General features: G+C 34.6%; 1 protein-coding gene across 8 annotated transcripts in view; it reads right to left on the bottom strand.

The window, feature by feature from the left end:
* The window catches only part of LOC111051725 (TBC1 domain family member 4), a 65,968-nt gene that overhangs the window by 13,292 nt on the left and 37,245 nt on the right, over positions 1-15,431 (bottom strand). For all 8 annotated transcript variants that reach the window (XM_039427976.1, XM_039427975.1, XM_039427979.1 and 5 more), the window contains 9 exons: positions 13,886-14,026; positions 12,996-13,110; positions 12,201-12,317; positions 11,240-11,444; positions 10,322-10,532; positions 9,845-9,972; positions 3,499-3,635; positions 2,564-2,674; positions 745-897 (listed from right to left, as the gene is read on the bottom strand). In XM_039427976.1, coding sequence (XP_039283910.1) covers positions 745-897; positions 2,564-2,674; positions 3,499-3,635; positions 9,845-9,972; positions 10,322-10,532; positions 11,240-11,444; positions 12,201-12,317; positions 12,996-13,110; positions 13,886-14,026 — 1,318 coding nt within the window. The remainder of the gene's footprint in view (positions 1-744; positions 898-2,563; positions 2,675-3,498; positions 3,636-9,844; positions 9,973-10,321; positions 10,533-11,239; positions 11,445-12,200; positions 12,318-12,995; positions 13,111-13,885; positions 14,027-15,431) is intronic.

Raw genomic sequence — 15,431 nt, 5'->3', positions numbered from 1 at the left:
TACTAGAGAGTACAAGAAGATACAGGAAAATCGAAGCCTGCCAATACATGAGGATATACAAGATGCCAATCAGAGCCGTCTGCAATCTCGTAAGCCACCGGTTAGGACGGCAATTACAGCCTTAGATTCAGGTTTCCGTTTAACTGAGGCCTGGCAACAAGCGTGGTCAGCAAAGCAGAACATTGACATCCCATTTGTAGCCAAAAGGCAACCAGGCTTCGATTTGCCTCGTAAAACATGGTCGGCATTGAATAGGGTACGAACTCATCATGGTAGATGTGCCTATCTGATGCATAAGTGGGGGAAGGCTGACTCCCCTTTCTGTGAGTGTGGAGAAGTCCCGACTGTGAGACACATAGTGGAGGAATGTCCCAGATCAGCATACACGGGTGCACATGAAGATTTCCTGGTGGCTAAACCAGCATCAATAGCCTACTTAAATACCCTGGAAGCATGCCTCTAATTTCCAGGTCAAAAGTGACTAAGATATGTTCATTCGTTTTATATATGAATTTTCTATTGTTTTCTTTTTTTTCGAATTTTGTGATCATAAATGTGTTGTGTATACTGCCATACGCTAAATAAATAAATCGGATTGATTGATGCACATTTTCAACGTAATTGAATTTATAACACTTTACAATATAATGTAGCCTAACAGCATAAAAAAAAATTCTATCGAGTAAGCTATAATTAAATGTAGGCCTATAAAATATTATTCTAGAAAATGAATTGTTTTGATACCTTGACGTATGGCATGTCGAACCATTTGAGGATCACATTTCCTCGCATCCTTGTTCGTGATATTGTCCCATATGGACATATTTTCTCGTACACATGTGCCAAGATCTTCATACTCGAGCTTTATTCTTCTCACAGCAGCCTTATTCTCATCAGCTGCAATCAAAACAGGTACATCATTTCAAAGACATTTTTAATATGGTAGTTAAATGCAGTTGGGATGATATGGATTAATAAGCATTATGGCTTAAATAAGCATTAATTTTACAAACAGAGAACCACTGTCTAAAGGTCATCCCGAGTTGAAAGCAGAAAAAAGATCGAGAGAAAATACTATTCAGTTATTAATTGATGCGTCATTGTATGCAATTAATTGTCCACACAACAGCTGATTTTTTACTAAGTTACATTAAGACATTAATTGCATGATTATTAATAATCCATTCGACAGCTGATTTATGATGAATAATTTTATAGTATGATGTTGCCCCCTGTGGGTTGGGGGAGCTTTAGTCGAACATCGCACTCAAGAATGTGTTGAAAACCAGAATTCACCCACAGTATCCCTGCTTGTCGTAGGAGTCGACTAAAAGGGACCCCAAGGCAACTCCAGAAGTTGCCTTGCCTCCAAACCCACGGGATTTGCCACATCAGGGCAGTTTCGGAGGGGCAAAAAGAAAAACCCAAGAGACCAGAGATGGGTGAAGCTCCAGGTACAAATGTGGGTCAAGAGGCTAAGTCAAGGGTGGCCAGGCGCCCTAGACGCAACTTGGCCACCCCTTCCTCAGCGGAAGGACCTTCAAAGAAGGCCAGGAGTAGAGCTCACGCAGGTCATGAGGACTAATCAGTCTGAAGAGACTGCCAAGCATATCACACTGGATTGCGACAAGGATTGCAACCAGGTGATGAAGGGAATGTTAGTATAGGGAAAAACTCCTGTTTCTTGTAAAGGACACAGGTGTTGGTTTGCCTAACTAACATAACTACTTGGGAACACAATAAGCTTCGGTTGACGTGTGGGGTTCTCTAAACTTTTGGATCCTTGAATCCGTCCCTACAAAAATCATAATCTTAATCATAGTATGATGTTTACGGTAATATTGGCGTTCGAAGAAGACTCCTTTTCCTTTTGTATTATCCTTCAAATGCGAAATTTCAAAAAACTTTATGTATACGTCAACGCTAAATTCAAAAAGGAACATACCAAATTTCATGACAATAAATTGCCGCGTTTCGCCGTAAATGCGGAACATAAATATAAACATATAAACATAAAGAGAAATGCAAAACCGTCGACTTGAATCTTGGACCTCACTTCGCTCGGTCAATAATTGAGTAGTTTTGGTTAATTCTTTAAAAAGTTTTAGCAACAGCCGATAGAACCATAAACTCCACATGAATTAACAAGGACGGTTACCAAGTTAATGATGATGATGTGGAATATACAATTTAAACAGCATAAGAGCGCTTACAATTTCTGTAAGGGAATTCAATTCATTGGAAATAATTAGAAAGATAAGAGGAAGAAATTCTTTATAACAAAAACGAAGGTGTAAACATGTAAACAGATTTTAATAAGAGCCATTTACCACAGCCATTTGGACAGCTATTGGACACCCAGTTTCTGGAAATGGCAGCAGTGCATAAATCACATACATTATGCTCGGTTTGATTGTTTAGTGTGTATACTAATAAAAACTGTCAGCTAAAAAAATAATAATAATTGACAGAGAGTACAATAAAGTACCCTACTCTTCCGCAATGAAGAATTGAAAGCACTGTGTTTAAAATGATTGACAGGTAGTAAGTAAATTAAAATTACCTTTCTGCCTGGAATTTTCCTTCTCCATTCGTGCAAGCAGTATTTGCTGATTAATGGCTTTCTTCCAAAGGTTTCGTAACTCTGCTTTATCTTTTCCCTTTGGTTTGCTATCTATAAATCATGAAAACGATGGTAATTAGAGAAAAATAAATTATTTTCAATACATTATTTAAATGGATAAGATAATATCTTATGAATCTTATTAGATAGGCCTACATTATTACATTTGAAATTTTAATCAAGTTATTTGGAGAATAAGTGAGAATATAACTTACTTATTCATAACATAATATAATTAACATAATATGTTATATAACATAATAATATTATATTTTAATAATAGTAATTCTGAGAAATTATGTATCAACAACAGTTTTCAAAAAAATGATGTGGAAATGAATCACGGTTATAATGGAAATTATATTAATATTTCATATTAAAAATAATGAATGGCTGGTTCATCCCAAATTTTGTGATTAATTACTGTCAATGAATGAATAAAATTATGACATTAAAATATGTCAATGAATAATTATTCAAATTATTAAATACAATATACAATCATGGAGAAAAGATAGCATAAGAAGATATCTCATGGTATATGTCGTTTATGTTCCAAATTTCAAGCCGATATTAATTTTGTTTTGGAACATAAACGTCCTATACCATGGGATATCTTCTTATGCTACCCCAATGATCCCTCTATGATCCAATTAATGAAAAAAAAGTTAAATGGGATTAAACATGAAATGGATTGGATGTAGAATAGAGTATTAGAGGTTGTGGAATGAACCATTTTATCTATCTACAAAAACGGAATTGTAATAACATACATTATGCATGATGACAAACTCACAATGAATTGACAAGTTATTCGAAAAAATTCAAAATCGAAAAATGATATTCTTATGAACTTGTAAAAAAGTATAGCTAACCTTTATTTAGAGGTTTTCCAGGCGTTACAACGGTTTTGAATATAGCCTGCCTCCAGGAGCCTTGCTGTGCGTTACTTTCTTCTCCCGGAGATTCATCACCGGAGCTGGATTTAGGACTACTTCCAACTTTCAAAAAACTGTAAAATAGAAAGATTGATTTCTAGATAATATTGCATGAGATTCACAAAATGTTTTATTTTTTTAACGGAGAACAACAATCAGTTTTTTGATTTGATGAAATGTAGTTAACAATAATTGTGAGAGCAATCCTTTATTCTATTTTATTCAAATACAAATCTATCCAATCTTGATATTCTATCAATCGAGGAGCTGGGTGCAAAAACGACCTTAGTCATATCAGGTCGTTCTTGCATAAAATGTTTTAAATGAACCGCCATATCTTTTCCTTTACAGTGGTCTTTATCCCAGCTGATTATCTTTCAAATTGACTTTACAATCTTATTTTTTCTGTCCCAATGTTGCATCTCGGTCTGGAGTTCAGCTCCAAGTGTGTTCTTCTCAGAGTATAAAAATATTGGTTCGAGGGGATCTCCTTTCAGGATTCAGCAATATTGTAGACTGCAGTACAATCCATCTGGAACCATTTCATCATCCAGAAGCTACAATGGTTCATTCATTCCATTCAACTTTTTGATGAGAGGCACCAATCTTGCTATATTAGACTCAAATGGAATTTCACTCATGCCAAGGATAGCTTTAAAGGTGGTAAAAGAAAACGATTTGAGGAGCTTATTTCCCATGTTGAGCGAAGAAGAAAGATCCTGGTTTGAAGAGGTGATAAATAAGCCCAAACAAGATCCACAACCTTCCAATGAAGCTGATGATCCTGAATCACAAGACGAATCGGACCGTGAAAATATTGAAACCTAAGAGTTCCAAGAAAACTGATGATTTTTTTTCAATGAAAGTAATGTTTTTTGCTCAATTTATTGGACTTTTTCATTAATTATTTATCATTAGAACCACAAATCTATTTTTTTCTAATTAACCAGGCTCATAAAGAATTTTTTCAACATGAAAGTGACTTTTGTGCAAAAACGACCTCCAACTTCACTTCTTATTTTACATGATAGGTTTCAAAATAAAAACACTATTATTTACTTATGATTATTATCCTTTACTAAAAGAATGATTCAACTTGAATAATGAACATCAATGTGCTACTAAATCTTTAACAATATGAAAATAATTGATTTTATTTTCAACTTCAGTTTTCTCAAAAAGCAAATTTCTGACTCTGGTCGTTTTTGCACCCAACTCCTCATTTTATCTATCACAGTTTGGTTGCCGATGTCATTAGGCAATGAATTGAAAAGTATTGAAATGAATCTTTGTCTTATTAAAAGACATCATTCATTCATTCAGTTTAGGATTGATATGAAATATACTCCACCCCACATTAGTCATACCCCTGATCCTTGAATAAAAACCTAATTAAGTACTCAGGAGCTTCCATTATTCAACTGGCGCTGTTATGCGTTAATGCCAGTGATGAAAAGTTACACGGTTTTTACAACACTCATACACCTTCAGGCACATACACCTTTCACACACATTCGTTTCGTTTTCGGCAAATTCCGATAAGTGTGAAACGGTAATTCGGTTTGAATTCGGTACCGAATAGAAACTGCATAGAATCGAACGCCCACTTGACACTAATAAATTCCATCAGGTTAAAATTCGTTTCTAGCGAAGGGCTACTTTCACACACATTGGGGGTTCGGTTCGGTTTTCTTTCTGTTCGTTTTCGGCCAATTCCGATAAGTGTGAAACGGTGATTCGGTTTGAATTCGGTTCCGAATAGCAACCGGATAGCACCGAACCACAACCTCCGTTTGTTGTAATGCACTACAAAGCCGTAGTGCATTCGTGAGACGTCAGCACAAGTAGGGGTCCTACACCAATAAAAATTCGTTGATTTCAGCTGATCTATATCAGCTAGTGTTTTTATTGGTGTAGGAGCCCTACCTGTGCTGAGGTCACCCGAATGCACTACGGCTTTGTTTACGGAGGTAGTGACCGAATCTCCCCTAGTCACGGATAGGTTTTATCAAATTCGAATTCGTTGCTAGGAAATCGGAAACATAAACAAAGTTTTTACACACACTTGCTCTTTTACTATTACCATAGGTAAGGAAAGTATTGCTTTCCAAAAAAAATTTAAGGTACTCTAATTTCATGTTTTCTATACGTTTCAAGGTTCCCTGAGTCCAAAAACATGATTTTTGGGTGTTGGTCTCTCTCTCTCTCTCTCTCTCTCTGTGTGTGTGTGTGTGTGTGTGTGTGTGTCTGTGAACACGATAACTCCATTCCTAATCAACCGATTGACTTGAAATTTTAAACTTAAGGTCCTTATACCATGAGGATCCGACAATAAGAAATTCAATAAAATTCAATTCAAAATGGCGGAAAAATGACGTATAATGACTAAAAAACCATGTTTTTCACGGTTTTCTCGAAAACGGCTCCAACGATTTTCTTCAAATTTATACCCTAGATAGCTAGCTATTTATGAGTCCTATCAACTGACATGAGTCTCATTTCTGGGAAAATTGCAGGAGCTCCGTAATATTCTTGAGAAGAATAAATTTTGTTAAATTTCTATCACAATTTTCTCAAAAATGACTTGACCGATTTTTTTCAAATTCATACCCTGTATAGTTATTCATCAGCTCTATTAACTGGCATGAGTCTTCTCCCTGAGAAACTAAGAGGGGGTCCCCACCCCATCCTTGAGAAATTGACTTTGTAACTTCCTTCCCGTGCGTGAGGTAGGTAGGTAGAGCAGTTTATTCAAAAGAACACCTAGTCAATATTTTATTTTCAGAACAGCTGTTTTGATAACTTTAAAAAATAATCAAATTTCATAATAATTCAAACAAAGGAAAATGTACTCTGAAAACAATAACAATAGTATAATCGTAGTTAAAATTATTTAGCCGCCAATCGGCATTATGTTATTCCCCTGAATTATTCCAGTTTAAGAATGAGGCTTATAGATCAATGAGCAAGGAAAGTTGTGTGTGTACCACACCAGATTTTTTGTTTTTATTTTAACCTGATAATCGTGATTATCTTTTTCAAAATCTTCCATGTCAAAATCATATGGTCAATTCATTTCTGTTAGTTCACTGGAGCATTTTTTCTCAATGAATAGTTCCAACAAAAAAAAAATGAAAATAAATTGAAACTCAGGGAGAACATTTATTTTTTTCCACAAAAATTACATGCTTTCATTAATGGAGAGAAGAGATAAAGGTTATGTACCATGAGTCTAAACAAGAAACAAATTTTCAATTAAAAAATAATCACTCTGAACGTCCAAAATGAACATAATCACAAAGAAACTATTCAAATAGTTCACAATTTTTAATTAACTTGAAATTTTGTTGTTCAAGAGATCACATCTTACTATTTGAACACCAGCTGTTATATTTTAATACCAACATGAATATTGTGAAAATCCTAATACCTAATAATTAGAACCGTACGAATTGAAACCTAATATGTATGAAAGTCTTATTCGTTTTCGGCAAACTGAATGAAACCGAATTTGAATTGATACCTCCCTCGCGTTCGCTACCTTTCAGCCTGCCGCTCTGCTCTGCTCCCCACGCCACGCATCAACCAAATGAGTGGTTGACCCACCCGCCACCAGGGTGCGCCTCAGTCGCCGCCACCCGTTCCTGCGTTTCTATTGGCCGAGCACCGCCGGCCAATAGCAGCGCAGGTGAACTCGGGGACTGTGAATAAAAGGGGGCTACTCAGCTACCCTCGATAGCACTTGCTCACTAGCAGCCTTCCACTGAAGAGCCAGAAGAGACCACCAGCCGAGACCACTACCAGAGACCACTACCAGCCGAGACCACTACCGAGACCAGGAGCAGAGCAGCGAGCAGGCCAATGAGGGAACCACGGCGAGACTAACCGCAACCTGAGGTGTCTTCCTTGTCTACTACCCAGCCGATGCCTAGGAGGAACCGAGCCGGCCGCCGAATCCAGAAGAGGAGGGCCCTACGTCGGCTTCGCCAGGTGGAGGAGAGGCTGAGGCTGTACACCGCCGCGCCAGCTGCGCCCCAAGAATGTGTGTGTGTGTGTATGTTTGTGAACACGATTCCTAATTAACCGATTGACTTGAAATTTTAAACTTAAGGTCCTTATACCATGAGGATCCGACAATAAGAAATTCAATAAAATTCAATTCAAGATGGCGGATAATTACCAAAATACCATGTTTTTCACGTTTTTCTCGAAAACGGCTCTAACGATTTTCTTCAAATTTATACCATGGATAGCTGTTTATAAGCCCTATCAACTGACATGAGTCTCATTTCGGGGAAAATTTCAGGAGCTCCGTAACATTCATGAGAAAAATGGCGGATAATGACTTAAAATCAATGTTTTTCACGGTTTTCTCGAAAACGGCTCTAACGATTTCCTTCAAATTTATACCATGGATAGCTATTTATAAGCCCTATCAACTGGCATGAGTCTCATTTCTGAGAAAATTTCAGGAGCTCCGTAATATTCTTGAGAAAAATGGTGGATATGACTAAAAATCCATGTTTTTCACGGTTTTCTCGAAAACGGCTCTAACGTTTTTCTTCAAATTCATACCATGGATAGATATTCATAAGCACTATCAACTGGCATGACTCTCATTTCTGGGAAAATTGCAGGAGCTCCGTAATATTCTTGAGAAAAATGGCGGATAATTACTAAAAAACCATGTTTTCACGATTTTCTCAAAAATAACTTGACCGATTTTTTTCAAATTCATACCCTGTATAGTTATTTATCAGCTCTACCAACTGGCATGAGTCTTCTTTCTGGGAAACCAATGGGGGTCCACCCCATCCTTGGGAAATGGACTTAGCAACCTCCTTCACGTGCTTGAGGTAGGTAGGTAGCGCAGTTCATAAAAAGTACACATAGTCGAGATATTTCATCTGTAGAACAGCTGTTTTGACGACTTTAAAAAAATGACGACTAAAAAAAACATCGAATTTCACAATTCACACAAAGGAAAAGTACTCTAAAAACAATTATATATACACACATACAGAAGTCTGATCGTAGTTTCAAATATGAGCAAGGAAAGTTGTGTGAGTTTACCACACCAGATTTTTCAACTGGCGCTGTTATGCGTTAATGCCAGTGATGAAAAGTTACACGGTTTTTACAACACTCATAAGGCTAGTTTCACACAAGTTCAGTTCGGTTCGTTTCGTTTTCGGCAAATTCCGATAAGTGTGAAACGGTAATTCGGTTTGAATTCGGTACCGAATACAAACTGCATAGAACCGAACGCCCACTTGACACTAATAAATTCCATCAGGTTCAAATTAGTTTCTAGCGAAGGGCCACTTTCACACACATTCGGTTCGGTTTGCTTTCTGTTCGTTTTCGGCCAATTCCGATAAGTGTGAAACGGTGATTCGGTTTGAATTCGGTTCCGATTAGCAAACGGATAGCACCGAACCACCCCTCGTCACGAATAGGTTTTATCATATTCGAATTCGTTGCTAAGAAATCGGAAACATAAACAAAGTCTTTTACACACGCTTGCTTTTTTTTGTTTTTATTTTAACCTGATATCGTGATTATCTGTTTCAAAATATTCCATGTCAAAATCATATGGTCAATTCATTTCTGTTAGTTCACTGGGGCATTTTTTTCTCAATGAATAGTTTGCTAAAAAAATATGAAAATAAATTAAAACTCAGGGAGAACTTTCATTTTTTTCCACAAAAATTACATGATTTCATCAATGGAGAGAAGAGATGAAGGTTATGTACCATGAGTCTAAACAAGAAACAAATTTTCAATTAAAAAAAATAATTACTCTGAACGTTCAAAATGAACATAATCAAAAAGAAACTATTCAAATAGTTCACAATTTTTAATTAACTTGAAAATGTTGTCGTTCAAGAAATCACATCTTACTATTTGACCAGCTGTTATATTTTGTTACCAACATGAATGAATGTTGTGAAAATCCTAATACCTAATAATTAGAACCGTACGAATTAAAACCTAATATGTATGAAAGTCTCATTCGTTTTCAGCAACGAACCGAACCAAATGAAACCGAATGTGTGTGAAGCTAGCCTAACAAGTATTTTATCCTACTCAATTTGACAAAACCACCACTATCATAAGTTAACATGTTATTATTTTAGCAGCAGCCTAGATTGTAAAGATTATACAATCTAATACAAATAGGATTCCCAGAAAACAAAAAACCAATATTAGGCCTAATCATCAAATCATAATTTTTCATTATTATTGATTTCATTACTATATGAATTAAATTTGAACTTACATGTCCATCATTGAACTGCCTTTCTCGGGCGTTGTTTCATTGGATTCTTCTTCAGTCGGTCGCGAAATCGTTGAGCTGCGAGGACTGAGTGATACTGGTGGCACATCCAAGTGATTTGCATTCGAATCCTGAAACATAAAATAGATCAAGCTTTAGAAGGATTGATTTTTTTTGCAATCAAATCACGACTGCAGAATTTTGATACCTGTCTGAATTGATTATTCCACCAACTCATGTGATAGGTTGCTCAAATTCAAGAACGAGAGACTGAGCTGCCGTCATGGAAACGTTTTCCTCACTTATAATTTCTTCTCAAAAACAAATCTTTGGAACAGGGTCGACATCAATTACATTGCCGAACCTTTCTGATGGTCTGAAATAGTAAATCCAGCCTGTTGATACGCTAAAATAGTTTAGGAGGGAGATGATTAGAGGAAGCTTAACAAAAGTGAGAGCAATATTTCATACAATACTCACCTGACGAGTAATTTTGCATAGAGTGGCATTATTTGGTAAGCTTAGTTCTTTCACAATGGAACTGTGATGACTGGCACCAGCATTCAAGCTGAGGTCATCTCTGGATCCTTTCCTTTTCAGCAGCTGATCGAAGGAAGAGGTTAACGAGCGTTTCGCTTTCATGAATATTGTACTTGTACTTCCTCCAAGGTACTGGTTCAGGAATTCATGTCTAAAACCGCAAAATAATGTGGAATTATTGACAAATGGCAACAGAAAGATGAGAAAGCAGAGTTTCTAAAATTCCTCAAAATGGATAATATCATCATTTCATGTTTGAAATATGAAGATGCAGATAGTTTGAAGGATAAATTTACGAACAAATTTTACACTGTCAAGTTTCTAAAACTTGAAAAAATGATTTGTTCCATTATAGTGATCAATCCACATGGAATTAATAGAATCACAATTAGATGAATCATTGGAAAATTATTTTCATAGAAATAAGAAGTGTTACGAATAAAAGCAAACCAAAAATACTGAGAAGCAACGGCAACAACGGTAAAAACTTCATAATGATTAAATGATGAAACCTTTATGATTATTGAACTTCATAATTAAATAAGTTGAGCTTATTTTCTCAAACATCAATTCAAAAACATTGCCTTTGCAAATTCTTTTGTCAATTACATGTGATACCTCCCCGAAAACAATTCGTATGTGAAATACTAATGAAGTATCAATACATGAAGTCTGGTAACTATGGAATGTAAATTGATTTTATGCAACCATTTTTGAAGAAATTGAACTGCATTAGTACAGAATTTCTTTTCACAATAGCACTAGAAAAAAAGTAATGAATCCCAACAACTTCTACCAATAAATCTTCCAATCCTGTGACTAAAATATAGTTTACAATAGAATTATCTGATTATTTACCTATTTTCAGCAGTATCATGAACGTGACGGCCCTGCTTGGATTCACAGTGAGCTCTGAGGAGCATCATCATCAGCTCGTTTTGCTCCTTCAGCGTTTTTTGATTCTCGGCTCCACCAACTTTGGTGAGCACTATTTCCTGTTCTTCCTCTGGCAATAGCTCAAGCCTTTTGTTTATTATATGTTCCACTTTCTTATCACTCAATCCTGGAATTCACGAAAAAACCAACATTTTTAAAAATGTGGGTTTTAAAATGAAAACATTTTTAAAAATGTTTTCACGAAAAAAACCCACTACTATTATTTTACTACTAATTCATCATTACAAAGTGCTGATCAGATGCTCCATTGATATGATTAGGTGGATTCAACATTGTGGATGCTCCTTGATATGTCAGGAACAGCCATCTTCATAGACCTGCAAGTTACCTGGTATCCACTGATATCAAGAGGCATGCAGAAAACACGTGCGGCGACTCCACCAACGTGACAACATCGAGGCAATCCTGCTGCTAGCCAAGTGATTGAGTGAAATCTAGCTTTTAGTGCCGGTGATAAGTGTAGCCTACATACTATTGAGCCATTTTTTCAATAAATTTAACACTGATATCAACTTGGTTTTAGAATTATTCCATAACCCAAATCAAGACACGATATTATATTGTATTTCAATCATGGCAGAACATGTACTCCGGAACAGTTATTTTGTTGAGTGTTCAACAAATTTATAAAATGAGTACATCTCGGAAATTTCTGTCATGCTGAATGTCAAAAATGCTCCAATAACGAGTGAATTCTTTATTTTTCGACACACTAGCAGAAGGATTAGAGATGGAATAATGATTTATTTACTTTCTGGTCAAGCATATTGATAAATTTTAACATACCCACCAATTTATTTCCGTAATAAGTAATTTTGGCCAAATTTAAATCAACAGCGATCATCATATGGAATGAACTCACCGTCAACTTCTTTGCAAAGTCTGTGATACCAGACCATTGGACAGTGTTCACAGGAAACAACCGACTGTCTTTCTCTCCGTACAGCATCGCTTGCTACTGAATGTGATTGGTTCAATGCTGAAACAGGCCAAATTCCAGGAGATATTGAAACTTTCATAGGAAGATAATCAGATGTATGAGAATACAACTTGGTTCAATCAACTTAGTTTCTAGAGACAAAACAATAGAACCAATCAAAGATTTTTATCGAAGAGAACTTATCATTGATTTAATTAAACTAATATTAATAGTTTAAGCATTCACATGAGCACAAATCATGATAATAACCCCAAATTCTTAACAAGTGATTTGAAAAAGTATTTATCAAGAAAACAACTTTATATTTAATTTATTATCAAGTTAATAGATAATAAATGACAGATTATTCTTGAATTGACGAAATGGATGGAATGTATTATCAAAGATATGAATGCATTACATAAAATTGATTTACCACCAGTCCAGTTTTGCACAGTCACAATTTCAACAATTATTGTTGTTGATCATGTTATCTTAGTTGATAAAAATATTTAGTTAATGTTTAGAGCATGAATCGTGTTTATCAATGAATATAACAGTGATATCCTATGCTATAGATTTCTTTTTATTGAAAAAAATGGAAGAACCTGAATTCTAAAACTCTAACAAAGGAAATGGAGATATCAGACTTAAGTTTAGGGAAATTTGTAATCAACTTTTCAATTGCAATAATGTTTCATAGCATATCGAAAATTCTGATAATTTTTTTTTACTCACCTCTAACAACGTCATCAGCAACAGACTCTGATTGGCACTTGAAAATATACCAAATATGATTTTCCGAACTAGTGTCTTTACAGATGAATCCAAAATGAGCACCAAATTTCGATCCCTGGAAATTGTTAAAATATGTTGAATTAATTTGCTTAATTCAATTTTTATCGTATCTATTATAACAAGAGTGGTAAATTTACTTTGACTAGCTTTAATTGTAGCCCTCCACTTTACATACTCTATGTAAATGGGAAATTTATATACTAAATAAATAAATTTTATTTATGTAAAAAATATAATAATTTATCTATATTTATAATCTATCTATATACATTTTTATTTATCAGTAATTTATATACTCATACTCATACTGAGTATTAGTAATCACATATTCTATATTTATTATTGATTCAATGATACACATTTAGATTATACACAATTAAAAATTGAACTAATTGGAAGAGGACTAACAGACACAGTCCAAAACTGCATCTCCACTGAATTTTGATTCATACACTAGTCCATATTGAGCAATAGTATAATTGTTATCATAACATGGAAGTCGGGTGTTTTAAAAGTAGCTGGAGAATAATATAATCTACAATATTGATCTTCATTCTGGAAAATAGAAATTAGTTAATACCAGACTCATCTTGAAGGAAAACGATAATGCTCTTGTGAGGTCAAGTACTAATTACTATTGTCAGTAAACTAGATACATTGTTACTATATTACACCAGAAATTATTTCTAGACATTTGTTTCGATTCAATTTTGAAAGGTGTTTCCTCCTTTTGAAATAAAATGAAGAGGGTAATTGTGAGATGGAAAAAAATTGATTTGAGAAAGTATGAGACAATGTAAATATTATAAAGTGATGATTATCTAAATTACCTTTACTGAGTTCGTGATATTTTTGAGAAGAACACAAAGTAGAACAGTTTTTTTGTCAGGGCTGATGAGACGCACATCGTATCGTCCAATGAGGAACACCATTGTTCTATTGAAATCATTCGTCTGGCTGTTTGAAGAGCTCTGCAAACACCAATTCACAGATTACAAATTGTAAAACTAATATGAATTATTGAATATTAATATGGAATCGGAAAATATGGGTCCGCAAAATGAGGACTTTTGATATTTTTTATATATAAAATATCTGCTGAAGACGAAGAACCACTGGAAGATATTTAAAGCACATAATTGTCAATTGAAGGAGCTTGCCTCAAACGGCCACCATTCCAACGGGAGTATCGAGAGCAATCACTTCCTAGATCACTATTAATACTTACAGACACAGTGAAGGACATTCGAGGCTATTAAAAAGTTGCCAATCAAGCTCAATAACTACTGTCTTTATTCGAACTTCTATGTGACAATCCAATTTTTCAAGTCAGGCATTTTATTCTGGTTCTACACTTGTCATCGACTGAACATTTGCTGTCGAAGAGCATTAACATTTTTACATGAGGTGTAGTCGTTGAAAAAAAGAAGTTTATATGAGAAATAAATTCAGCAAATAAAATAATGTATTTTCTAATTATTTACAAATTGTTTATTTTGAGGATGAAAGCCATAAACATTGATATATCGTGGTGAAGCTATTGTACAGCCAATTCAATAATTACATGCAGACATTAAATCTGTAATGCATTTTCAAAATTCATGCAAGAAGATGATGATGATGATTATAAATGAGTATTGCAATCTGCCAATCTCATAAACAATAGTTTGATCATTTCAGAACTCTTCAAGATCAAACAAATATGTAATGAAAATCAGATTCCATTTTATTTTTACTAAGCATGAACGGTATATTTTGGAATACTTGATTGAAAAAAATCAATCAGAAAGCTCAAATATAGACGCGCTTTAATACCTAATATTTGCGCTTTAATCATACTCTTTTGAATTCCAAGTACTCTTTTGATAAATTTAGTACTGATGAATTATTTCTCTTCAAGTTTTCATTTGTGACATTTAATTCATATGATTATTTGATTTTAAATAAGGTTTTGCCAGCAAATTTAATCTACAACGTTCCAATGAGTTCAAAATGTTTATGAACATGAAATAAGTTGAATGTTTCACCTGGATCCAGAAAATATATAGTATTTTTTCAACAACTAATCATTCTATCACTCAAATGACAATAATACTACAATAATCAATTAGGCAGCTGAAAAAAATAAAAAAAGAAAGCTCAAATATAGCGCGCTTTAATACTTAATATTTGCGCTTTAATCATACTCTTTTGAATTCCAAGAAGCTTTGAATTGATTTTGAGAATGTCTTGCTTAACTGGAAAATATAGTTTTAGAAGAGTGCTAGTATTTTAAAGCATACAATTTACAATAACAGATTTACAAAAGTTTTGATGTTCTCAGGCAGAAGCATAATAAAAAAAAGTGAATAAAGAGAATGCAAAATAAAGAAAAAA

This window comes from Nilaparvata lugens, chromosome 5 (genome assembly GCF_014356525.2).
Source record: "Nilaparvata lugens isolate BPH chromosome 5, ASM1435652v1, whole genome shotgun sequence".
Taxonomy (NCBI): Eukaryota; Metazoa; Arthropoda; class Insecta; order Hemiptera; family Delphacidae; genus Nilaparvata; species Nilaparvata lugens.
Note: the sequence above shows the minus strand (reverse complement) of the source record. Positions and strands in the feature narration are given on the sequence as shown.